Source organism: Lutra lutra, chromosome 14, assembly GCF_902655055.1.
Source record: "Lutra lutra chromosome 14, mLutLut1.2, whole genome shotgun sequence".
NCBI lineage: Eukaryota > Metazoa > Chordata > Mammalia > Carnivora > Mustelidae > Lutra > Lutra lutra.
This window is the reverse complement of record NC_062291.1, coordinates 34,952,133-34,978,673: the sequence shown is the minus strand read 5'-3', so window position 1 is coordinate 34,978,673 and position 26,541 is coordinate 34,952,133. Positions and strand designations below refer to the sequence as shown.

At 37.9% G+C, this 26,541-nt stretch overlaps 1 protein-coding gene across 2 annotated transcripts in view; it reads left to right on the top strand.

The window, feature by feature from the left end:
• Window positions 1-252: 252 nt before the first annotated feature.
• Window positions 253-26,541, top strand: part of P4HA1 (prolyl 4-hydroxylase subunit alpha 1) — an 83,219-nt gene continuing 56,930 nt past the window's right edge. For both annotated transcript variants that reach the window (XM_047702194.1, XM_047702195.1), the window contains exons 1-5: window positions 253-396; window positions 15,790-15,897; window positions 17,609-17,705; window positions 19,270-19,421; window positions 22,577-22,714. In XM_047702194.1, the coding sequence (XP_047558150.1) occupies window positions 15,822-15,897; window positions 17,609-17,705; window positions 19,270-19,421; window positions 22,577-22,714 (463 nt within the window). In that variant the 5' untranslated portion in view covers window positions 253-396; window positions 15,790-15,821. The remainder of the gene's footprint in view (window positions 397-15,789; window positions 15,898-17,608; window positions 17,706-19,269; window positions 19,422-22,576; window positions 22,715-26,541) is intronic.

The window sequence follows — 26,541 nt, the reverse complement described above, 5'->3', positions numbered from 1 at the left end:
GCAACAAGTACCGAAGGCGACGACGGCGTGGCGAGCACCCTGCGCAGGCGCACCGGCTGCCGGGCCCTCCTGCCCGCCCCCTCCCCGCTCCGCCTAAGACTCTGGGGCCGGAGGGGAGTACGGGTGTGGGCCGCGGGTGCCGACCGGAGGGAGGCGCGGGCTGGGCGCCTGCGCAGTCGCCGGGGCGCTGGTGTGATCGAGCTCACGTAGCGAGGGCTGCAGTCGCCTCCTCCCTAGAGCTGCCGTCGCAGCCTAGAGGTTATAAAAGGGCTAACTGGCTCCCTCTACTGCCCAGTCGCGCCGCCCGCGGGCTGAGGGGAGGGAGCAGGTATCCGGCCCCAGAGCAGGCTACCGGGGACTGAAGAACGCGCCGTCTCTTGCCGCCCCACTTCCCAGGTGAGAGGCTCCCCCGACTCTGGAGACTGTGGCTCGGGCCCTGGGACCGCTGTGGCCCTTCTCGGGCAGCTGTGGCGGTCCGCTCCCTGCCCGCTCTGGTGGGATGGCTTGGGGGCGGAGGGTTCTCCGGCTCACCACAGCAACCTGAATACCTTCTTTTCTGGAGACTCGGCCCCGCGCCCCCTGGCTGCCCCAGAGGCCCTTCTGCCCTTCTCCGTGCTCCCCTTCTCCCGCCTCGTTGCCGGGTCGGCGCCCCCGACCGTTGGGGCTGCGGCAGCCTCTGTCCCCGCCCCGGGGACCAGGACTTTCTTGAATATTCCTTCCTTCCCGGGGAGGGCTCACCCTGTTGATTTTTCCGAGCTGCTCTCATACCTGGTCCTCCCTACAAAAGCCGGGGGGGAACGCGAAGGCGGGGCGTGGGTTTTTGGCCTCCGCGGCGGCAGATGGTTAGCATGTGGCGGAGTGGAGAGCGGATTTTAAAGCTTAGAGCAGGAGGCGAGGCTCTAGAGGCATTTCTGCCCTACCGAAAAGTCGTCGGGTCCGGGAAGCGGACCTCGTCAGGGAAGTTCGGGCTCGACTCATCTGTTGCGCGCGGGGAGTTGCCGGAGCGCTAGACGCTGCCCGGGGCGCCGAGTTTCGGGCTGCTGGGTTGAGGAAGGCGGCTGTCAGATCACCCAGCCACGGGGGAAGCTACTCTTCCTTCCCTCCTCTTCCACGAATTTTTTTTAAAAGGCACAGGAGCTTCCCCCACCATCCCCCTTCTCTTTCTCTCAGCAGAGCGTGTGCTGCTTTTTAGAAGTCCACATCAGTTAAAACGAGTGTCGTGGTTATGTGAGAACTCTGAGTGGGATTTCACGAAAGCCTCCCAGATGTATGTTTTAAGGGGGAGGGAGGATGGTACCATTTCTCCTATTTCTAGGAGACTGTTTCTCCTAAATAATCGGATGTATTAAGTGGAGTTTAGTTTTCAGACACTTAGATGCCTTCCGGGGAGTGAAGACTCTGGGAATTTTGCACTGTTTGCTTTAAGAAAGGGATGAAGAAGCAGCGAGCCTTCCTTTTAGGAATTGATCTGAAAGGCCACAGAGACTTGCCAATTTCAACTTAACTGTTTCTGGTTTCTCAGAGAGCTCTGGCTCTCAGACTTTCCCTTGGAATGCCCTCCGAAGGGATGAAACAGCCACTATGTGAGTGGGGGAGGGGAAAAGACGTGGCAGCAGTGTTCTTTCATCAGGTTTTTGCTCCTTTTTAAAAAAAGAGTTTCTGGGAAGAAACTTATTTCCCCTCTTAGGTTTAGATGGGTGAATAGCTTTATGAATGAGGCTAGTCTTTTTCTGTGGTAAATCAGATGAAATAGCAGGAACATTGTGATTGAATTTATAAAACATTTTAGAGGGATTTTTCTGATTGAGTTTCTATGGAGAAAATGGATACCTTAAGCAGGAAATATTCAAGAAGCTGAAAGTGAACAACTTATAATGTGTTGCCTTCATTTGAAATTTAAATAGGCATTGCGTGTGTTTTTTCTTTAATTTTGGCTTTTAGCCTGTGAATAAAATTTCAGAATCTTAAATAAGAACCTCACATTCTACCTTTTTCTTTCTGTGGGAAGCATAGGTTTTATCATTTACCTTTAAAAGCCATGTCAGTTTTGATTTTGAAACATTATGCCTTGAGTCCTGCCAGTATTTTAGAAAGCTGATGGCAAATGCTTCTTGTAGATTTAACTTAGACTAACTAGGAAAAGCACCACTTTGTCTCTTTTTTTTGATAGATAATGCTGTTTCCTTTGATATCTTACTATGGTTTTATTTTGAAGTACTTAAAGCCAGGACTTAGATAAGCGGACAATTACATTGGTTCTTTTGTACCTTGGTAACTAAGGTAGTAAACAGATAAAAGAAATATGTACAACCTTTAATTACTGTAGAAAAATTTAGACAGTGTAAAAGACTTTTGAAAAAAGAAAGCTTCATCCCACCTAGGTGGTCCAGGTTGTTGCAGGTGAACCTTGGCTTTCTGATGAGATGTTAACCTTTTCTAATGCTGCAGAGTGGGTTGTAACTGACAAGCAGTATCTCTCATAAGGCTGTTAAATTCCAATTCCTGCTTTTATTCCAGGGATGCAGCAGGAGTTATTCCAGGGACCCGTGGTAAAGCTGTGAGCCTTCATTTCTATGGAAGGAAGCCTTCTTTTATTTAGCAATTAATTATCAACTAGGATATAATTATTGCTCTTAGATTTGAAAAGTATACCCTGTGAGATACATAGTAGCAGTTCTCAACTTATTTTGAGGTCATGAAATCTGTTGGGAATCTGATAGAAGATATGGATCCTGGATCAGAAAATGGAAATTTGGGGGCGCCTGGGTGGCTCAGTGGGTTAAGTCGCTGCCTTCGGCTCAGGTCATGATCTCAGGGTCCTGGGATCGAGGCCCGCATCGGGCTCTCTGCTCGGCAGGGAGCCTGCTTCCTCCTCTCTCTCTGCCTGCCTCCCTGCCTGCTTGTGATCTCTCTCTGTCAAATAAATAAATAAAATCTTAAAAAAAAAAAAATGGAAATTTGCACATCTGCATGAAGTATTATGTGACATTTATAGATACTCCCCTCCCCCAACCTTTTACATCTGTAAACTGGTATAAGAATAAAAGATGTATGAAGTTAATCTTTAAGTACATCTACATATCTTGAGGCAGTATTTCTTGAATATTTCTGAAAATGGAACTGAGCTGTAAATCTGACTGGATTTGAGTCTATAGATGACAGTAATAAAGTTTTGATCAAACGGTTTTAGCAAAAGTTGATAGGTTGGTGGGAGAATTGTTGAATTGCTAAATTGTCTAGGCAATCATACATGATAATGCTTTCCCCACTTCCCCTCCCTGCATATGTTTTAATATGTCTTTGGTTTTACTCTGAAAGTAGAAAATGCTTGAATGTAAACAAAAATAAATTGCATAGGCCCTTGGCATACAGTGAGTACTTGCATCTTAAAACTATATCATAATGGTGTATTTGTATCTATAGTATTTGAATATGCAAGCCAAATAAAGTGTGTATGTATATTTGTGAAAATAGTTAATGCATCATTCATGTTCCTACCCAGTCTATTTATTTGTACACATTGAAGCTATCTTCTCATTGGTTTTTCTCTGGCCAAATATTATGCCTTAATAAAAACTAGAAGTTCAAAAGACTTCATTAAAATTACTCCAACAATTTTTGAACTTGATATAATGAGAAACATTCCTTTTCCTGATGTTACTTTGGATGATCAGTATGACTATTAGTATATCTGGTTGTACGTTGGCAAAAATACAGTGTAGCAGTCATGCTTCTTACATAGGGTCATCTGTGAATGCATATTATCTTAGACCTTTTCCTCTTCCTGCTTAGTGTTTCATATAAATATGTCCATGTTTTGGTAGTTTACATATTTTCCATTTAAAAAGTAATATTGTAATAAGTTAATGTACTCAGCCTTTCTCTCTTGTTAAGCATTTGAGCTTTTTCTCCATGATATGTAGTGCAAAGAGAAGGTTCTAATTTAGTGGTTTCTTCTATCCACCTGTATAGCTACAGTAAACCAGTAAACTTTAACCAGTTTTCTATCTGTTTTTTTCTTTCTTTCTTTCTTTTGGTGGGGGAGGGAGAAACACATGGCAATAAACCTTTTGTCAATAATTTTTCCTTCCCCCTGAAAGAATTTTCTAGGGGCGTTAGACGGGGCTCTAGAAAAATTTTTTTAATCTACCTGATTACAACTAAAGCACTTTATATTTTTAAAGTGTTTCATATGTTATGTAATTTGATCCTTAAAATAATTCTGTGAGGTAGTTTTATATCATCCTTATTTTTCAAATGAAGAAACTGAGGCTCAAAGAAGTCAAGTAATTTGCCCAAGAATATAGTAATTTTCAGAACTAGGATTTGCACCCAGACTGTTTGTTTTCTGATTCACATTTTAGTACTTCATTCTTGATAAGTGATCAGATTGAGTCTGAGGATGTGGAATGGAAAAAAAAAATTAATAGCATATTACCAAAGTATTATAAGTGTTTTCAACATCCAGGGTTGAAATAAAGTAGGGTCTCTGGTTAGTATAACTAACTTAATCATTCCACTTAATTTCATTTTAAAAACATTTATAATGTGTCTAGTAGACTGTGGGAGAATCAAAAGAGTAATAAGAAATAAAACAAACAAACAAACAAAAAAAAACGGGGCGCCTGGGTGGCTCAGTGGGTTGAGGCCTCTGCCTTCGGCTTAGGTCATGATCCCAGGTCCTGGGATCGAGCCCTGCGTCGGGCTCTCTGCTCGGCAGGGAGCCTGCTTCCTCCCCTCTCTCTCTCTGCCTGCCTCTCTGCCTACTTGTGATCTCTCTCTCTCTCTGTCAAAAAAAAAAAAAAAAAAAAGAGTAATAAGAAATGTTCCGTAGGATAAATAAATGAAACATGAAAATTACATGCCTTGCAAGCATGTTACTAACATTTTACTTGATGTTAAATCTGAATAAGTGCTGAATGGAAACCCATATCTAGATTGATAAACCAGGAATTCACCTCTCCTTATTCTAGTATATATGACTTTATTTCATATATCTTTTCCTGAACTTGACAGCTTTGGATCTGGCATTAGGAAAAAGAGGGAATTGAAGACTAGAATGAGAAGCGGGAGACTAGGGTTAAGAAAAATGGAATTTGCCCCAAAATCTATATAAATTCCTGGGCAGGGAGCTGCCCAGTGTCCATTAGGGGATATGAGGTGCCCAAATAAAACATTTTTTTTTGGTACGTGAATATCCAACTAGATTATCCTTGCTTTGTTGAGTTGCCTTTTATACTTTTCCAAAACCAAACAGACTATTTTCTGTGTCTAGATTCTCTATTTTGTTCCACTGATCTATATGTTTCATTGAAAATTCTGCTTTTGGAATATTTTGCCATCACCTCATATTCCTTACTCAAAGTGTAAAAATCTAAGTTTTATGTTCCACGTGTATCCTTAGGGTGGTGAAGACAGTAAAGTTGTCTTATCAGAACTTCCTGTGTAAATAAAAAATAGATGAAATTTGTTTTGGAGCAAAAGGGATTGATGGTGGTTTTGTGTCAGCTAGTAGATCTGGGGAGTTGAACATTTGGGTTTTCTCAGTCTGTCCATGATTTGAATTTGTCTCTTCACTTCAGTGCTACTTTGACTTTGTTTTTATTTTTCTTTCCAGTTTACTTACAGAAATAGAAATGTTCTACTAAGTGTTTATTAAAGAAAATGCAGAAGTTGAGTGAAGATAATTGTGATCTGACCTCTCAGTTGTTAACTTTTTTTTTGAGTTCTTTTAGTTACTGTATAAAGTTTTAAAGTGTGTGTGTTTGTACAAAATCTTTAAACTTAGAAATTAGACTTTTAAACTTCTCACATATATATTTACCACTCTCCAATTAGAAAGCAAACCTAGTTTTAAGAGTTTGAATCTCTAATTGCTGCTTTTTATATTACTGCTGGGTTTTTAATGCCTTAACCAATATTAATTGACATTTATGTTATTAGATACAGAGTTTCATTACTATAACAACTAGTTTATACAGCCAAGAGAAGTTACTGTAAGGTCTTTCTTAAAATGAGAACTACATAGACAATGTTAATATTTGGAAATGCTAGCATTGATAAGCAACAAATCATATATAATTTAGTGGTTACTTTTCCCTTTTCCCTTCCATTGCCCTTTGTCCACTTACTTCTCCTACTCAGATTTTTAAATTACAAAAGTCTGCATCTGTCTGCTAGAAGACTAGGCTGCTGCTTGTTCCTTCCTTCCCACCATTCTCCAAGTCTTTTCTTTTTCCATGTCCCTTGGGACACCTTTGGCAACAAATCCATGTATTCTTAAGTTCTTGCCCCACATCCAAAAGTAATGTTTCTTAAGTGTCTTCTATGTGCAAATATCCTCCTAGGCACTTCCATCTAAATTACTGGTTGTTGTTTTTTTATTATTATTTTCTGGCAGTCAAATTTGACCTAATATTTTGATACCTTTTTTGCTTATTCAGCTTTTTGTTAAGGGATCACCAAATAAAGGCGGGCATTATTGATGAATCTTACTAATTTGGGACTTTTACTATCACTTTTGATAAATTTTTTATGTTTTTATTTTATACTTATATTTTATATTCTGTATCCTGGGCATAAGAATCCTGACCTTTCCCCCCACATTGGGAAATGTATGCATTTCTAAGTAAAGTGTTTGAAATAGTTAAGAGGTATATTATGCAGTTTAAAATACATAGTTTAAGAGTCATTGAAGAATAGCACCATTTCTTTCTCAAACCTTCTCCATCAGCTTACATTTATTACATTTATTTGTAAAGTGTTTTTGGTTTAGGGGAACTTGACTTTTCTAATTGAAACAAACTTTAAACATTGAGTTTAAGTTCACATCTTTTTAAGCTGATAAAACTTTTTATTTCACTCTTGAATTTTTACATTTTTCCTGATTATTCCATGTAAAGTGGAAACTAGAACTGTTTAAAAGACATACACAGGGGCGCCTGGGTGGCTCAGTGGGTTAAGCCGCTGCCTTCGGCTCAGGTCATGATCCCAGGTCCTGGGTTCGAGCCCCACATCGGGCTTTCTGCTCAGCAGGGAGCCTGCTTCCTCCTCTCTCTCTGCCTGCCTCTCTGCCTACTTGTGATTTCTCTCTGTCAAATAAATAAATAAAATCTTTAAAAAAAATAAATAAAAGATATACACAAATCTAGACATCAATAACTGGGGATTTTCTTTTTTGTTATGCTATTTTCACAACCATAGGTGTGCTTGCTAGGCAATATAACCATCACAGAAGTAAAGGTGAGGCAGAATACTGGTAAAGAAAAACAAAGCAAATTTAAGTTCAATTTTGAATCCAAATTCCAGTTTAAATCTTCTTAAAAAATGGATTAAAATATTGATTCTAAACTCTGTCTCTAATATTGAAGTGGCGCTTACTGATTTCTAACCATTAAGCCAAAAAATTACCTTGTTATTTATTTTTCCTATAAAGATATTAACTGCAGGGTTAGACAAACAATTAGATCTCTGGGTTAAACAGAAACCCAACTCATACTAACACACAGTGGAATTTGTGTAAGTATTGTGGGGATAGAGGGTTGTCTTAACAATTGAGGTCAAGAATGTGATTAGACTTTAAGAATATCAGCATCAGAATGTTTTCTTCTGTCTTTTGTCTATCTTCCTCTCTGTATATTTGCTTCACTTTTATTCTTTGCAGATAAACTTCATTTACTCTTTGACCTATATGTCAAAACTTGGTCCATTACTTCTCCTGAGCTTAATATAATTCAGGCATTCAAAGAGTGCCTGTGCTTTTTTTCTCAATTTTATTTTCATAATTTCCAGGAAAGAACTTTGGTCATTTGGTGAAGGAAGAGGTATCACACTGTATTAGATGACTGATTAAACTATGAGGATGAATTAAAGGTAGATTGGGGCAGTTTCCAGAAGAGAGAGTAGTGGTGGTAGAGGCACCATATAGTCAAAATAGGTGTGTGTTTTTGAAATAATATTATATTCAGGTTCTTCCTGACAAGGAAAACTTTGGGTTTTGCAAGAATCTCCAAAAAACAGACTATTTGGTACTTCAGTTAAGCCTAATATCTTGATTTAGAGCTTCTTTCCAACTAAATTTCAAAATGCTGTTCAGTTGGAATTACACCAGCGACTGGGTTCACTTCTCAAGTACAGAAAGCTGTGGGAAAGCTAGCATGATTCCAGAGTGTGTGTTAGATAAGTTGGTCGTAGCCATTAGAGCACTTGTCTGTCAGATTGTATGTATTTGAGATGTGGCTTACTCTCTTTGGGAGCGTAAGTATGACTGGAATTCATGGTGTTAAGTTAAAACAAATGGCAATTTGCCAGAGGGATTATAGGAAGGAACTGTGATATAACTATTCTATTAGTAAGTACTCTTAGTTGTCTTAGAAAATCCATCCTACTTATATGGGAGAGACATGACAAGTCTTGGTATACACCATATTGTTGTAGCCTGAATTAGAAGCCTGGATTTGTGTTGGTCTTTTGTATTCATTATAAAAACTGTAAAAAAAAAAAAAAAAAAAAAAAAAAGTCTAACACAGATGTCAGGAAGACCAATAGTCGAATGTTAGATTTGTATGAGGTTAAGTAAATTTAAGCTGGAGCCCTCTGAAAGAAGATTTGGAACAGCTGTGGAAGTTATGGAGCCACTGGTAGGAGACCTGTGGAAAGTTTTTAGTGTCAGAGAAAGTTTAGGTTAGAATATCAAGCATTTTTTTAGTTGGCCTTATTAATTTTTAATGACTTATCTGGGAAAGAACAAGTTTTTAAAATGTTGAAATTTTTTTCTTGGAAGATAAATGTTAGACTGAAAGGCTAATATAATTATTTGCCAGATACCCTGTTCCTGGTAATTCATTAAGTAACTTGTACATACACTTCAATGAATTCTGATAACTCAAAGTTGTAAATATTTGCAATGTAGTAGAACTGTTTTAAATCTGTTCCCAGGTTTGATTGACCTGTGCGTGTGTGGGATTGGATTTTTTTCTGGGAGAAGCACTGTAGGATAGTTTTGGATAAGTATTATACTACGCAATTTACTTTTATTCGGGCTTACCTGAGAATATGTTTTCCAGAAAGATTTCTTCATACTTTTTTTCCTTATAGTTTCTAAAATACAATACTCATGCATATTAAACATGTATAATGTACATGTATGTTATAAAAATTAGGTAATGAGCACTTATGAACCTACCATCTAACCAAGAACTAAAATATTATCAGTAATGTATCTGTAGTGTTTCCATAGTAAATTTGATGCTAGTATAAATTTATTTTTGTCTTTGACTCCCCTTTGACTTTTTTTTTTTTTTTTTGAGTCTGGTCTTTTCAGGGAGCTGAGATTCACCTTCCTTCCATCCTCTTTAACCCATTTGCATTCTATTTCCAGCTTGTTGTAGGATTTAGAACAGGAGACATTTGTATCTTACTATTTAAAAAGTTTTTTTTGTTGTTATTGTTTTACTTTAAGTAACCTCTGCACCCATTGTGGAGCACAAACTTACAGCTCTGAGATCAAGAGTCTCATGTTTGGGCACCTGGGTGGCTCAGTGGGTTAAGCCGCTGCCTTCGGCTCAGGTCATGATCTCAGGGTCCTGGGATCGAGTCCCGCATCGGGCTCTCTGCTCAGCAGGGAGCCTGCTTCCCTTCCTCTCTCTCTGCCTGCCTCTCTGCCTACTTGTGATCTCTGTCTGTCAAATAAATAAATAAAATCTTTAAAAAAAAAAAAAGTCTCATGTTTTACCGACTGAGCCAGCCAGGCGCCCCTGTATCTTACTATTTTTGATAAAACTCTGGTGTCTTTTAGGATGCTTGATTCTTAGATGCTTATAATGATTTGCTTTGCAAGCTGCTAACTAATTGAAGATGGAAATAAATGGAAGTGAGACATCAGAAGTAAGGAAACCATTGTTTTAAAATCCTGTGATTGATAAAGATATGCCTGCTTATTAACAACTATCTAGAATTAAAAGAGATTGGAGGAGGGGTGCCCGAGTGGCTCAGATGGTGGAGGATCTGACTCTTCTTGATTTCAGTTTAGGTCTTGATCTCACAGTCTTGAGTTCGAGCCCCCTGTTGGGGTCCATGTTGGGGATGGAGACTACTTAAAAAAAAAAAGATTAGAGGAACTATTCACTAGAATAATTAGACATTGAATTATATTTTTCAAAAAATAAATTGAAGTAAAATTTTACTCTTTTAAAGGTAGAAAGCACCTTTTGTGTGATTTTAATGGATGTTTGTATCTGGTTTTTCAAAGTGTAATCCCCAGACCAGCAGCATCACCATCAACTAAGAACTTATGTACAATATCTACATGTCTCAGACCTTCAGGTGATTCTGATAGAATTAAAGTTTGAGAACCACTGCTATATAAGGCTGTCTTCATTTGTTTGGCATAGTACTTTGGAGTAATGCTGTGTTGGTGTGAACTTTATATTGCAAATGATAGAAATCCAGCTTTTTGTAGTTTAAAATTCCTTAAAAAGGGAATTTAGAGGCTCCCTTTAATGGGTTGGGAGCCGAAGATTATTCGGGTAGCTCACAGATTCAAAGCAATAATTGGAGAATCAGGACTGTGGAGCTTGGAAATGTCTCTGGATGACTTTGTTCTGTTTATAGATTGGGCGCCTATGTGTCCTTGACAAGTGGGAAACTTGTTATCACAGGCAGCTCCAAATTCATATCTTATGAACTGAGCCACTCCAGAAGGAGCTGTTTTGTACAATTTCACAAACCCACCCCTCAAATGTTATGTCATTGAATGGCTTAGGCCACATCATATGTCTGTCTGTAAGAGGAAGGATAACAGAAAAATGTGTTACTCTGACAGTATAGTTCATGGCTGCATATTTGGGTTAATTTCATATAAACTTCCTATCTTTGTAGCAGAGAGAGAAATCTGGAGGCTTAAACAGTTAGAATGTAGAAGAGGCACAAATGTGGATCGTACTTGTTAGCTACTTTTTTGTATTAAAGAGGAGTTACCACTTCATTAAAAGCTTAGGGTGATGTACATAATATGGGAGTTGATGTTTTATTATTACTGTAGGTTTATGATTTTGGACAGAGTTAATTTTTTGTCACTATAAAAGTAAATATACTCTAGGACATCTGGAAAATACAGAGAAAGAGAAAAAAATTACCTAATGTTCTGCTGTCCAGAAGCAACTACATTTTGGTGAATTTCCTCTGTATATTTTCATGCATAGTTATGATCATATTATGATGTTAATTTTTTTCTTTGTTTTGGTCCATATTTATTTATGACTTTCTGTCAGAATAGTGGAAACTTAATCTAATTCAGTAATATTCCACTAGTGTTGTATGATGTTAATTTATTTTAAGACTTTATTTTTTTAAAAGCAGTTTTAGGTTCACAGCAAAACTGAGAGGATGGTACAGAGATTTCCCATATGCCCCCTGCCCCTACACATGGACAGCCTCAACATCCTCCACGAGAGTGGTACATTTGTTATAACTGATTGAATCTACATTGACACATTGTAATTACCCGAAGTCCATACATAGTTTACATCACCCATTCACTCTTGGTGTTGTAAATTCTGTGGATTTGGACAAATGTATGTCCAAAAAATAAATGATGTATTTATCATTATGATATCTTAGAGTATTTTCACTGCCCTAAAAATCTTCTCTGCTCCATCTCTTCATCCTCCTACCTCCCAACCACAGATATTTTTACTGTCTTCATAGTTCTAGAATTTCTTTTGTTGGAAGTGTACAGTACATAGCCTTTTCAGATTTTTCAGATTGGCTTTTTTTTTTTTAACTTAGAAATACATAGTTAAGGCTTGTCTCCCTACCTATCCCATCTTTTTTCATTTCTTCCCTTCCTACCCACCACGACCATCTCACGAAACAAACTGAGGGTTGCTGGGGGGTCGGGGATTAGGGATAGGGTGGCTGGGTTATGGACATTGGGGAGGGTATGGGCTATGGTGAGTGCTGTGAAATATGTAAGCCTAATGATTCACAGACCTGTACCCCTGGGGCAAATAATATATTATATGTTAATAAAAAAATAAAAAAAAAGAAATATGCATTTAAGATTCTTTCATGCCTTTTCATGGTTGGAAAGCTCATTTCCTTTTAGCATGAAGTAATACTCCATTGTCTGGATGTGCCAGTTTATTTATCCATTACCTACTGAAGGATATTTTGGTTGCTTCCAAGTTTTGGCCATTTTGAAGAAATATAGGAATACCCACATGCAGGGGGTGCCTGGGTGGTTCAGTGGGTTAAAGCCTCTGCCTTTGGCTCAGGGTCATGATCCCAGGGTCCTGGGATCGAGCCTCACATCGTGTGCTCTGCTCAGCGGGGAGCCTGCCCACCACCCCCCCGCCCCGGCCTCTCTGCCTACTTGTGATCTCTGTCCGTCAAATAAATAAAATCTTAAAAAAAAAAAAAGATATCCATGTGCAGGGTTTTGTGTGGACATAAGTTTTCAAATTTTGGGGTTAAATAGAAAGGAGAGCAGTTACCAGATTGTATGGTAAGAGTGTGTCTGATGTTTTAAGAGACTACCAAACCATGGTGGCTTTACTGTTTTACATTCTCACCAGCAATGAATGTGAGTTTGTTAATTTTTAAATTTTATGTTTTCATTTAAATTCACAAGTTAAAGGATGTACTTTTTTTTTTTAAAGTGAGTATGTAACCTCCTCCTACGTGTAAGTACCTCCTACGTTTACTGCAAAGTTTCTTTCTTTTTTTTTTTAAATTTTATTTATTTACTTGACACAGAGAGAGATCACAAGTAGGCAGAGAGAGAGGGGAAAGCAGGCTCCCTGCTGAGCAGAGAGCTGGAATTGGGGCTCCATCCCAGGAGCCCGGATTATGACCTCAGCTGAAGGCAGAGGCTTAACCCACTGAGCCACCCAGGCGCCCCAAGGATATACTCATTTTAAGTTCTGTGACATATATATAGCACCTTCATTACATATTTTTAATTGTGAATTTGTTAAATTTGATTGTTTGAAGAACAAAAAAATGGGTCTTTGATAACTGAGTGAACTTTGTTTATTTATAGTTCTTCTGTGACTTTCTGTATTCTTAATCTTTCCTATTAATATCTTAGTGTTTTTCTTTTTTATTTGTATGAGCTCCTTAAATGAGCTCCATTTCCTTTAGTTTCCTAGTTTGTAGTATATAGGGTTTTGTTTTTTGTTTTTTGCTAGAACATGCATGTTGTCTGTGAGCAGGGAGAGGGAGAGAGAATCTCAAACAGGCTCCATGCTCAGCGCAGAGCCTGATGTGGGGCTCAATCTGAGGACTCTGAGATCATGACCTGAGCTGAAATCAAGAGTCAAACCCTTAACCAATGGCGCCCTGTTTATGGGGTTTTTAAAAAACACATATAAGCCTAGATTATTTTGTGTACTTAAATTCCATCTGGCTTTTGATAGGTTGTTTTATCTTATTTAAAGTTTAAAGATTCTTTTCTCCTTTTAGAGATCCAGTAACTTTTCTTTTTTGTTATTTTTTGTTGGTTTTAGCTCTTTAATCCACATAGAATTCGTTTTCCAGCATGATATGAGGTACAGGTGTTTTTATTCTTCATTTGATTAATGCTTAATTTCTGTGAGTTCTATCATTGTTGAAATGCAGTTTTCAAACTTTAGTAATTTTTGTAGGCTAATGGTTCTTGATTCATTGAAGGATTTAAGGACTTTGAAAGATGACAAAAAAAAAAACCAACTTGAGTTACAAAATACATTTTAGCTGTGAAAAAATAACCTCTTACCTGACCAATCTAAACCATCCCATCAGAGTTTAACATTTGGACAGCATTTCTGATTAGCCTTTTGTTAGTACATCAAAAGCATTTGTATTTTCTAGAAATAACATTTATTCATGAAGAAAATTATGGTAGAAATCTGTGTAAACAGTGAGAAGATTCTAGACTTTTCAGACAGCCCAGATTTAGAAAAAGCCTTGTGCTTTGGCAGGAACCCAAGAGAGGAAGTGTCTGCATCTGCTGCGTTCTAGAAGCCTTCCCAAAGAGTTACTGTAAAGCAGCCAAGAGAGCAGTGTATTTCACTACTGTGTGGTTCTGGAAGTATCTGGAAGCTTGTGGCAAACTTGAGGGAGGAGAATGTTAGTTTCTGTGGTGATCTATTTTTTATTCAAGAAGGGGGAAGGGGTTTTGTTTTTGTATTTTGTTTGTTTGTTTTGGCGGAATAGGGAGCTTTCCAATGTGGACTTGAACCTGTTGGTTTAGGTGAAGTCACTTGGAAAGAGTCAGAAGTGCCTGCTCAAAGAGGAATAGGGAAACAAGAAGAGTAACCAATGGGAGCCTGTTACTGGGGCAAGAGGTACTGTAATAGTAACTTACTCTTCTGTAAAGTAATAAGGAGGACTTAAAAGTCCACGTATGTGATGGTGAAGGAGCAAAAAGAGTGCTGTTGGGACATTTGGGAAAGAAGGGTAAAATCTTTTCTGATGGTTAGTTGATATTTGCACCTGCTGTGAAGAATTCGTTCTAGAAAAGTCAGTGCTACCAGGGACAAAGAAAAAAGAAGAGCTTTGCTACCAGCTTAAAAAAAAAAAAATTCCATAGCTGTGTACTAGGCTAAGCATTTTTACATAGAACATAGTAGATAGAAGAACCTCAACACTAGGTCCCTTGAGAGAAATTGCTAGCGTAAATCGACAGGCTGTTTATTCTTTTTGGATTCTGTACAACTTTTTAAAAATAACAGCTTTTATTGAGATATAATTCATGTACCATACAGTTCACCCATTTAATGGTCATGATTCAGTGGTTTTTAGTACTTTTACTCTGTTCTTCATCAATTACCACAGTCAATTTTAGAATGTTTTCATCACCCCAAAATCTACAACTTTTTTTTTAAAGTAGGTTCCATGCCCAGCGTGGAGCCCAACACAGGGCTTGAACTCATGATCCTGAGCTCAAGATCTGAGTTGAGATCAAGAGGCAGACACTTAACCAACTGAGCTACCCAGGCGCCCTGAAAATGTACAACTTTTAATTGAACTTGTTTTATTTTATTTTTTTTATTTTATTTTTTTAAGATTTTATTTATTTATTTGACAGAGAGAGATCACAAGTAGACAGAGAGGCAGGCAGAGAGAGAGAGGGAAGCAGGCTTCCCGCTGAGCAGAGAGCCCGATGCGGGATTCGATCCCAGGACCCCGAGACCATGACCTGAGCCGAAGGCAGCGGCCTAACCCACTGAGCCACCCAGGCGCCCCTAATTGAACTTGTTTTAAAATTGAAAGCCATGTAGGGAAAACATGGAACAAGTTAGGAATTTAAAGGATAAAGCAGTGGCTCTGAAAACTTTTTTTCCCCTTTAAAATATTCTAACATTTCAGAATGTATTTTGGTAATATTTAAATTACTTTAATAGAGTAGTATATTTTTATGGGAAATTCATAGTTTAGATGTAGATAACAGAAAACTTATTTTTCAGGCTATATGAAAGAGTTACTACCTAATCATTCTAATTATGGTAGTAACTAAGGAGAAAACAAACTTGGGTTGAATTTTTAAGCATAAATATCAGGTGATAACAAACCTTTGTATTTTTCTTTAAGATGAAATATAAAGTTAGTACTTTAGTTGTATGAAAAGTAGGATAGTAGCTCTTGTTAATTAAATTATTAAATCAACTTTTAAGAATTAACAACAGTCTATGGGCAACCTTAGTGTCAGACATACATTTTGTTCATAGAAGAAATCAGTTAGGAAATTTTCCTACCTTACTTTTTGTTGTTGTTGCTGTTGTTTTAATGGCCCTGTTTCTCTTGTAGGTGTGTGATCCTGAAAAATTAAGTCTTCCAAGATGATCTGGTGGATTTTAATTGTAGGGGTTCTACTTCCCCAGTCTTTGGCCCATCCAGGCTTTTTTACTTCAATTGGTAAGTCTTACTATTTTTTGGTTTGTATTGATCTTGCATTTAAAAAAAATTTTTAGTGTTTTTTTTTTTTTTTTAAAGATTTTATTTCTTTATTTGACACAGAGAGACAGAGAATAAGCAAGGGGAGTGGCAAGGGAAAGGGAGATATGCAAGTGAGAGGAAGAAGCAGGCTCCCTGCTGAGCAATGCAGCTCTATCCTAGTATCCTGGGATCACGACTTGAGCTGAAGGCAACTGCTTAACCAACTGAGCCACCCAGGCGCCCCATTTTTTTTAGTGTTTTTAAATCAGTAAAAACAAATAACAGTGTATTCCCAGAGACCGAAGCATTGAATTAGTTCCTTTCCCCTACAAGTCTCTGTTCTTAAAATTTAATTAAAAAAATTTTTTTTGATCACAAAAGCAGTACATTTTCAGGTTAAAACTTAAGAAAATTGGGGCATCTGGGTGGCTCAGTGGGTTAAGTCTCTGCCTTTGGCTCAGGTCATGATCTCAGGGTCCTGGGATTGAGTCCCACATTGTGCTCTCTGCTCAGCAGGGAGCCTACTTTCCCCTCTATCTCTGCCTGCCTCTCAGCGTACTTGTTATCTCTCTGTGTCAAATAAATTTTTTTTTTAATTTTAAGAAAATTTAGAAAAGCATATCAAGAAAATTCTTTGTTAATGAGTCCACTTAGATAATTTAATAGTCTTTTTTTAATGCACAGATACAAATAATACACTGTACATTATCTCATAACCTGCTATTTCCATTTAAGAATCTACTATGAACACAAGTAATTTTTTTCTATATCATAATTAAAAAAAATCTTTGAAAGTATTACTAAAAATAGCATATGGTTAAAGAAGAAACAAAAATACTTAGAATGTAAGACTTCCACATGTCCTCTTTCCCCCAGAAATATTTTTCATATTTGATACGTATCCTTTTATGTTTTCCTATATGCATACTTCATCTGTCTTAAATGAGATGTTTTCCTTTATGCGGTTAACCAGTTTTACCCTTGTGTGATCGGAGTGCTAACGAAAACACAAGTATTATATTTTTATTATCTAATTTTGTGATATAAAATGAGGAGTCTTCTTATCTCACTATATATAACTGAACATGGATGCTTTGAATTTCATTTGTAAAATGTACCTTTTGTTAGTGTGGTTTTAGTTTATTGAATGAAAATTTAATTCTAATCAGTCTCAAGAACAAAAAAAGGTGAGAGCAGAGGTAGGGAAGAAGAAAAAGTAGCGTTGTTTTGTAACTTAAAAACAAATTTTTAAAACAATTTGCCAATGTCCAATTTGCAGAATGAAGTATCTTGAAAGTTAGAATTGGAACACAATTGTCTTTGTTTATTTAGTTAAAAAGAAAAAAGTTGTTTTCTCCAACATATCTGAGTTTAAAATCAGTTCAATCTTATCAAAGAATGAAGCATTCCTTTTTTTTTTTTTTAAGATTTTATTCATTTATTTGAGAGAGAAAGCATGAGAGAGGAGAAGGTCAGAGGGAGGAGCAGACTCCCTGTGGTGCTGGGAGCCTGTTGCAGGATTCTATCCTGATACTCCAGGATCATGACCTGAGCTGAAGGCAGTTGCTTAACCAACTGAGCCACCTAGGTGCCCCAGAATGAAGCATTCTTGATCATTTTTAAATTATTCTAAAATACTTGTGTTGACCAATATGGGTATTTGATAAACCTTCCCTTCTTCTCCTTCTAGGTCAGATGACTGATTTGATCCATACTGAGAAAGATCTGGTGACTTCTCTGAAAGACTATATTAAGGCAGAAGAGGACAAATTAGAACAAATAAAAAAGTAAGCAAAGCGTTCTACTTATTAGGATTCGACTCCACCTGGATGTTTTTGTTCTAGAGCTAAAACATTCTTTGAGTGGAAATGGAAGCCACCTGTCTTAAAAACTGGCTGAAATGGCTAAAATAGGAGCACTGAAAACAAGAGTTAGGCCTGGGCCAAGAGTTTAGATAAGGATATAAATGGGTATAGGTGTTGAATGACAGTTTCTCAAAATGGTTGCTAATATCTTCTGTCTTCTTCTAATTCCCTAATCAAGTCATCTTCTAGAGCAGTTTTCAAATTCTGTTTATCCTTCACTCCTTTGGTTCCATTCTAGAGATTACAGTGATAAATATGTTAATTATTAATTGATACAATTTTTCCTTACCTGCTAATTTTTTTTTTTTTAAGATTTATTTTATTTATTTGAGAAAGAGAGCGAGCATGAGAGGGGAGAGATCAGAGGGAGAAGCAGACTCCCCACTGAGCAGGGAGCTCGATTCGGGACTCAGTCCCGGGACTCCAGGATCATGACCTGAGCCGAAGACAGTTGCTTAATCAACTGAGCCACCCAGGCGCCCCCTGCTAATTTATTTTTAACTGACTCAGGCTCAGAGTTAATCCTGACTTGAGAATTCCTGCCTTTTATTTAGTGAGTAGCTGAATAGTCAGGGTTTTTTTGTCAGTTTGTTTTAAAATATGGTTTTCAGATACTGAATGTAAAATTTTGGCGTTAAGTTTGATTTAAATGAACATGTTACTGAAGTTCGATTGGGCTAATTTGTATTTTATAACCAATTATTTGGCTTTAAGGACCTGTGGGGAGATGAATTTTTAGACCCTTAGTAGAGGGATCCAGTCACACCTTTTCTAAGATCGGTTCCATTTACTATAGCCATTTGAGAGAAACAAAACTAAAAGAAAAAGACTTATTACATTTTTATTTTACCAAGCTAGATTTTACCCATAACAGTCTTGCTTTTTATTTTTATTTATTTTTTAAATTTTATTTATTTATTTTTTTAAGATTTTATTTATTTATTTGAGAGAATGAGTGAGAGATAGCATGAGAGAGGAGAAGGTCAGAGGGAGAAGCAGACTCCCCAAGGAGCTGGGAGCCCAATGCGGGACTCAATCCTGGAAGTCCAGGATCATGACCTGAGCCAAAGGCAGTCACTCAACCAACTGAGCACCCAGGTGCCCCCAGTCTTGCTTTTTAAAAAATTTATTAATTTCATTTTAAAAAGAGTTTTTAAATAGAATTTTCACTCATAAACCTCTGGTCTTTTTTCTTTTTTCTTTTTTTTTTTTTTTTTAAGATTTTATTTATTTATTTGACAGAGAGAAATCACAAGTAGGCAGAGAGGCAGGCAGAGAGAGAGGAGGAAGCAGGCTCCCCGCTGAGCAGAAAGCCCGATGTGGGGCTCGAACCCAGGACCTGGGATCATGACCTGAGCCGAAGGCAGCAGCTTAACCCACTGAGCCACCCAGGCGCCCCTCTGGTCTTTTTTCTGAGTGCTTTATTAAGTTGTGTTCTTCCTTATTAAGTGTATGTGTGCTCCATTTATATGTCTTACATGTATAGATGGGCAGAGAAGTTAGATCGACTAACCAGCACAGCGACAAAAGATCCAGAAGGCTTTGTTGGGCACCCTGTAAATGCATTCAAATTAATGAAACGTCTGAACACTGAATGGAGTGAGTTGGAGAATCTGGTCCTTAAGGATATGTCAGATGGTAAGTCAGATGGTAAGACTAAGGAGCTAAAAGAAAGTAAGACAATATTGCTGCCATGTGTGGAAATGCCAATACTAATAAATTCATTTTCCAGAACATCAAGTGTTCAGTGTTGTAACTAAATTGTTGCAGGGGTATGTTTGGTTTTGACTGGAGTTAGTCTATATCCTGAATTCCTTAATTTAAAAAAAGGGAGTAAAAACTGGAAACAAGGGGCGCCTGGGTGGCTCAGTGGGTTAAGCCTCTGCCTTCGGCTCAGGTCATGATCCCAGGGTCCTGGGATCGAGCCCCGCATCGGGCTCTCTGCTCGGCGGGGAGCCTGCTTCCCTTCCTCTCTCTCTACCTACCTCTTTGCCTACTTGTGATCTCTCTCTGTCAAATAAATAAAAATCTTAAAAAAAAAAAAACAACTGGAAACAAATAAAAATAACTTTAGTCTTTTTTTTTTTTTTTAAAGATTTTATTTATTTATTTGACAGAGAGATCACAAGTAGGCAGAGAGGCAGGCAGAGAGAGAGGAGGAAGCAGGCTCCCCGCCGAGCAGAGAGCCCGATGCGGGGCTCCATCCCAGGACCCCGGGATCATGACCTGAGCTGAAGGCAGAGGCTTTAACCCACTGAGCCACCCAGGTGCCCCCAAAATAACTTTAGTCTTAAAAAAAAGTAAGTAATTTCTGTTGCTGGTGACTAGCACTGGTGAAATTTACAAAATTTACAAAAGTTTATCAATTATTTGACATATAGTTTCATTTCCGAGAGTAATTGTTCCCATTTTAGGATTATCTTCAGATGTCAAAAGTTTATGGATAAATCTCCATCATCTCATCTATTGTTCATGTATTGGGAGTGCAACTATAAGGAAAAGTGATAGCTGTGTTCTATATAGTATTTTGAATCTTAGACTTCTTTTACTTCGACAATAAATTGAAAAACTAAGACTGCGAACAGTAACAATGAAGGGCTTTCTAATTAAAACAAAGTTGTATTTGGAGTATTGAGGTGTTTTTTTTTTTTAATTTTAATTTTTATTTTTTTTTAAGATTTTATTTGTTTATTTGACAGAGAGAGATCACAAGTAGACAGAGAGGCAGGCAGAGAGAGAGAGAGGGAAGCAGACTCCCTGCCGAGCAGAGAGCCCGACGCGGGACTCGATCCCAGGACCCTGAGATCATGACCTGAGCTGAAGGCAGCGGCTTAACACACTGAGCCACCCAGGCGCCCGAGGTGTTTTAGATATTTTAGTAGCAGACACAGAAAACTAAGCCTGGAGTTTAGGAACTAGAGGGAATATGCTTAGATAAAATACTTGTTCAGTGACTGAAGGTGGAATGAAAAAAAGTAAGAAGAAGGGAGAGAACTGAGTTAACTATGTAAATGAAAATACTCCAAGGGTGCTTCTGAGTGTTTCTGAGTGGTAAACTATTAGGCAAAGGACAGAAAGCCTTGAGGAGAAAAATTAAGGCAAGCCCTTTTGAAAACTGCATTGTGAGAAGGAAATACCAGTGATTATTTGCTCTCTGACATAGCACCATGACAACATTTTTAAAGTCCTGTATGTGTGTGTGCACACACATATACACATTTATTTATTTATTTGACAGAGATCACACGCAGGCAGAGGCAGGCAGAGAGAGAGAGAGAGGAGGAAGCTGGCTCCCTGTGGAGCAGAGCCGGATTCAGGGCTCGATCCCAGAACCCTGGGATCATGACCCGAGCTGAAAGCGGAGGCTTTAAACCCACTGAGCCACCCAGGCGCCCCTACACATTTATTTATTAACTTAATTTTTTAAAAATTCTCAATTTTTTTATCTTTATGACCTAAGTTCTTTTATAAGGTAAACCTTGAGACTTTGATGTTCTAATCTGTGGTAGTCATCCCATAGTGCTATAATACATATATTTTTCCTCTTTTTTAGGGAGGGGATTTAAGCAACTTCTTGGATTTATTTTGAGTCATAAAAAAAAATCTGTAAAACTTGTTGTAAAATTCCATGTGGACATTGTGACTAAGGGTCTTAAAACTAAAAAATATGCTTGATACGAACTTTAGCCCTCTCCTAGCTACTTGTTCATTTGTACATTTTCATTAATATAAAAATGCCTGGCTGATCAAATACACACACAAAAAATTTTGCTGATCAAAATACACAGTTGCCTGTAAGTAAATGTGAGAGGAGGGAAGTTTCATAACTAACTTTTGTTTGCAAATGATGACATTATTATTAAAATTTTAAATTACTTGTTTTTGTTTTTTTGGTTCCTTAAGGAGTATTTAGCATCCATTCTCTTTAGGGGTTATATAATTATCATACTTACTTTGTTAGTTTGGTTTTTGCTATATTTTATATAAAACCTTTTAAAATTAAAATTAGGGGTGCCTGGGTGGCTCAGTGGGTTAAGCCTCTGCCTTCAGCTCAGGTCATGATCTCAGGGTCCTGGGATCGAACCCCGCATGGGGCTCTCTGCTCTGCAGGGAGCCTTCTTCTTCCTCTCTCTCTGCCTGCCTCTCTGCCTACTTGTGATCTCTCTGTCAAATAAATAAGTAAAATCTTTAAAAAAAAGATTAAAATTAGAGCAAATCTTGGTTGATCACTGTATTCAGTAATTTAACAGATCTAAATATATTTTAATAAATGAGCCACTTTATAATCTTAAACATGTAGTTAATCTCTCTCCCCCCTCAAAGGATTACACCAAACTTTGTATATTTACATATTTATATAATGAATGACACATGGAAGAAGAAAATAGAACTTTTTAAACGTGCATACATTTTATTTACCATCTGTTATCCTAAAGTATAATTGGTTGCCAATGGATTTCATTTTCAAATCCATAAATCCATTTTTCAAGCTTAGTGGAGGCTCTTTTGTGTAACTAAAGATTCAGTTATCATGTTGATTTTTACCTAATATGATAGGATTCATGCGATGACTTCAGATTACTTACGTGACATTAGGATTTGGGAAGATGGAATAAGTTAGAGGTATTTCAGGTCTTAGTGTATTTAGTTTTTTCTTGTTGAGCATGTGGAACTTTAATGGCATGGTAGAAAATTACAATTAATTTTGAAAAATCCTTGTGAGCACTGTATATTGCAAATTGGAAGTCTATTCTAGAGTCTTTCTTTTTCTTTTCTTTTTTTTAAATTTCAAGGCTTTATCTCTAACCTAACCATTCAGAGACAATACTTCCCTAATGATGAAGATCAGGTTGGGGCAGCTAAAGCTCTGTTGCGTCTCCAGGATACCTACAATTTGGATACAGACACCATCTCAAAGGGTAATCTCCCAGGTAAGAATTCTTCTAGCATATATAACATTTATTACCTGGTTGTTTTATTCAGTCCATTAGAATGTTAATCTAAAAGAAAAATTTTGCATTTTAAGACTTAATTAACATTAATTTATTTCACAGTTTTTGAAGACAAAGACTCTCTTTCCCTAGGACTTAATAGTTGTGGGTAAGTTTATAGCTTGTTACTGTGAAAGCTTAATATTATAGGAACTTAACTTTAGGCATTTTTTGCCTGGAAAAAAACAATCAGTTTTCCTCAGGTTTTTCTTTAGAACATCAAATGTTTGTGTGTAAAGTTATAAAGGAATTGATAAAGTTTATATGTTTAGTAATTTAAAAACCAAGACATATTGGGTGTACACAGATTTTTAAAGTGGTCTTTTTTTTTTAATTATTTTTTTTAGATTTTATTCATTTTTTTTGTCAGAGAGTGCACAAGCAGGGGGAGTGGCAGGCAGAGGGAGAAGCAGGTTTCCTGCCGAGCAAGGAACCTGATGTGGGACTTGATCCCAGAACTCTGGGATCATGACCAGAGCTGAAGGCACTTAGCTGAGCCACCCAGACATCCCTTATTAAAGTGTTCTATAATGAACATCCTGCTTTATGACCCATTTTTGGCAAAACCTTTTATTTAGGTTACAGCTGGTTTCATGATAACTTGCTTTAAAAACTTTCATTGTGGGCTCTCTGCTCAGCAGGGAGCTTGCTTCCTCCTCTCTCTCTGCCTGCCTCTCTGCCTACTTGTGATCTCTGTCAAATAAATAAAATCCTAAAAAAAAAAACTTTCATTGTACAAAAAGTATATAACAAAATTTGTCATCTTAATCACTTTTAAATGTGTGGTTTAGTGGCACCAAGTACATTCACACTGTTGTGCAATCATCACCAGCATCCATCCCCATAGCTCTTTCCATCTTGTAAAACTAAAACTGTACCCATTAAACAATAACTCCCCATCCCCTATTTTCCCTAGCCCCATCATTTTGCTTTGTTTCTATAATTTTGACTGTTCTAAGTATCTCCTATAAATGGAATCATACAGTAATTGTCTTTTTGTGATGGACTTATTTCACTTAGCATAATGCTCTCAAGGGTCATTCACATTGTAGCAAATGTCAGAATTTCCTTACTTTTTAAGGCTGAATAGTAATACGTCATGTATATATATATGTATATATACCATATTTTGCTTATTCTTTCGTCCATCAGCAGGACACTTGAGTTGCTTCCATGTGTTAGCTAGTGCAAATAGTGCTGCTGTTAACATGCCTGTGCAGATATCCTGTCAAAACCCTGCCTCCCATTCTTTGGGTAGATACATAGAAGTGTAATTGCTGGATCCTATGGTAATTCTATTTTTAGTTTTTTGAGGAACTGCCTTACTGTTTTCTGCAGTAGATATATTATTTTACATTCCCACCAACAGTGCACAAGGGTTCCAAATTCTCCCCCTACTCTTCAACACTTGTTATTGTCTCTTTTTTTGATGGTAGCCATCCTTATGGGTGTGAAGTGATATCTCATTGTAGTTTTACATTTCCCTATCAGTGATGTTGAGCATCTTTTCATGTGCTTTGCAGCCATCTGTATTTCTTTCTTGGAGAGAGGTTTATTGAAGTCTTTTGCCCACTTTTTTTTTTTTTTTGAAGATTTTATTTATTTGAGAGGGAGAGAACGAGAGAGAGAGAGAGAGCGCACAAGAGGAGGAAAGTCAGAGGGAGAAGCAGACTTCCTGCAAGCAGGGAGCCCGATGCGGGACTCGATCCTGGGACTTCAGGATCATGACTTAAGCCGAAGGCAGTTGCTAAACCAACTGAGCCACTCAGGTGCCCTTTTGCCCACTTCTTAATTAGTTTTTTTGTTGTAGTTGGTTTAGGAGTTGTCTACATATGCTGGATATTAATCCCTTATAAGACACATGATTTGGAAATATTTTCTCCCATTCTGTGGGTTGTCTTTTTACTCTGTTGATAATGTCTTTTGACGCATGAAGTTTTAAATTTTTCATGAGGTCCAGTTTATTTTTTCTTTGCTTCCATTTGCCTTTAGGATCATATACAAGAAATTGTTGCCTCATCTAATGTCATGGAGCTTTTCTCCTATGTTTTCTTCTTAAGAGTTTTATTGTTTTAGGTCTTACATTTAGGTCCTTTATCCATTTTGAGATAATTTTAACATGTGTTAGTGTAAGGGTCCAACTTCATTTCTTTTGCATATGGATATCCAGTTTTTCCAGCACCATTTGTTGAAAAGACTGTCCTCTCCCCATTGATTGGTCTTGGCACTCTTGTCAAAAAGTATATGATCATATATGTGAGGGTTTATTATAATCTGGGCCCTCTGTTCTATTCCATTGATCTTTATGCCTTACTAATACCACACTGTTCTGATGACTGTAGCTTTTTTTTTTAAGATTTTATTTATTTAATAGGGCATGAGCAGGGGTGGGGAGGGGCAGAGGGAGGGGGACAGGCCAACTCTGCTGAGCAAGAAGCAGGGCCAAGACCCTGAGAGCATGACCTGAGCCAAAGGCAGAGGAAGGCAGATACTTAATCAGCTGACCCACTCAGGCGCCCCTGAAGACTGTAGCTTTGTAGTAAGTTTTGAAATCTAGAAGTTTGAGTTCTCCAGTTTTGTTCTTTTTCAAGATTGTTTTGACTGTCTCTTGAAATTACATAGGAATTTCAGGATGGGTTTTTCTTTTTCTGCAAAGAATATCATTGGGATTTTGATAGGGATTGTATTTAATCTGTAGATCAGTTTGGGTAGTATTGCCATTTTAATAGTATCAAGTTTTCCAGTCCATGAACATGGGATGTGTTTCTACTTATTTATGTCTTCTCTTATTTCAGCAATGTTTTGTGGTGTTCTTTGTATAAGTCTTTCACCTCCTTGGTTAATTCCTAAGTATTTTATTCTTAGAGTTGTTTTAGTGGGGATGACTGGGTAGCTCAGTCAGTTAAAATGTCTGCCTTTGGCTGAGGTCATGATCCCATGGTCCTGCGCTAAAGCCCTGCATTGGGCTCCCTGTGCAGTGGAGCTTCTCTCTTTGCCTGTCCTTTCCTGTTCTCTCTCTATCTGTCTTTCTCTCTCAAGTAAATAAATAAAATCTTTCTCGAAGTAATGACTGTTCTGAACTTGGTTGTTTTCATTTGTCTCTTTATTCTTTACTACATACATTGTTGTGTTTTAAAAATTTTTTTTTTAAAGATTTTATTTATTTATTTGACAGACAGAGATCACAAGTAGGCAGAGAGGCAGGCAGAGAGAGAGGAGGAAGCAGGCTCCCCGCCGAGCAGAGAGCCCGATGCGGGGCTTGATCCCAGGACCCTGGGATCATGACCTGAGCCGAAGGCAGAGGCTTTAACCCACTGAGCCACCCAGGCGCCCCGCGTGTTTTAAAATTTTAAATAATCCGTGTATCTTCCTGCAACCTTTTTCACTCAATTTTTTGAGTAAACTCATCTAACTGCTCTATGGTATTATATGACAGAATTGATTTATTCATTCATGCATGGATGGACATTTTGGTTATCTCCAATTTTTTTGCTGTGTCAAACAAGATTTCAGTAAACATCCTTGTTTATGTATTCTTTGGCTAATGTAATGCAAATGTTTCCTTAAGGTATAAGAAGTCAGGGTATAAGCGCCCCCCCTTTTTTTAAGATTTTATTTATTTATTTGACAGAAATCACAAGTAGGCAGAGAGGCAGGCAGAGAGAGAGAGGGGAGCAGGCTCCCTGCTGAGCAGAGAGCCCGAGATGGGGCTCGATCCCAGGACCCTGAGATCACGACCCAAGCCAAAGGCAGAGGCCCAACCCACT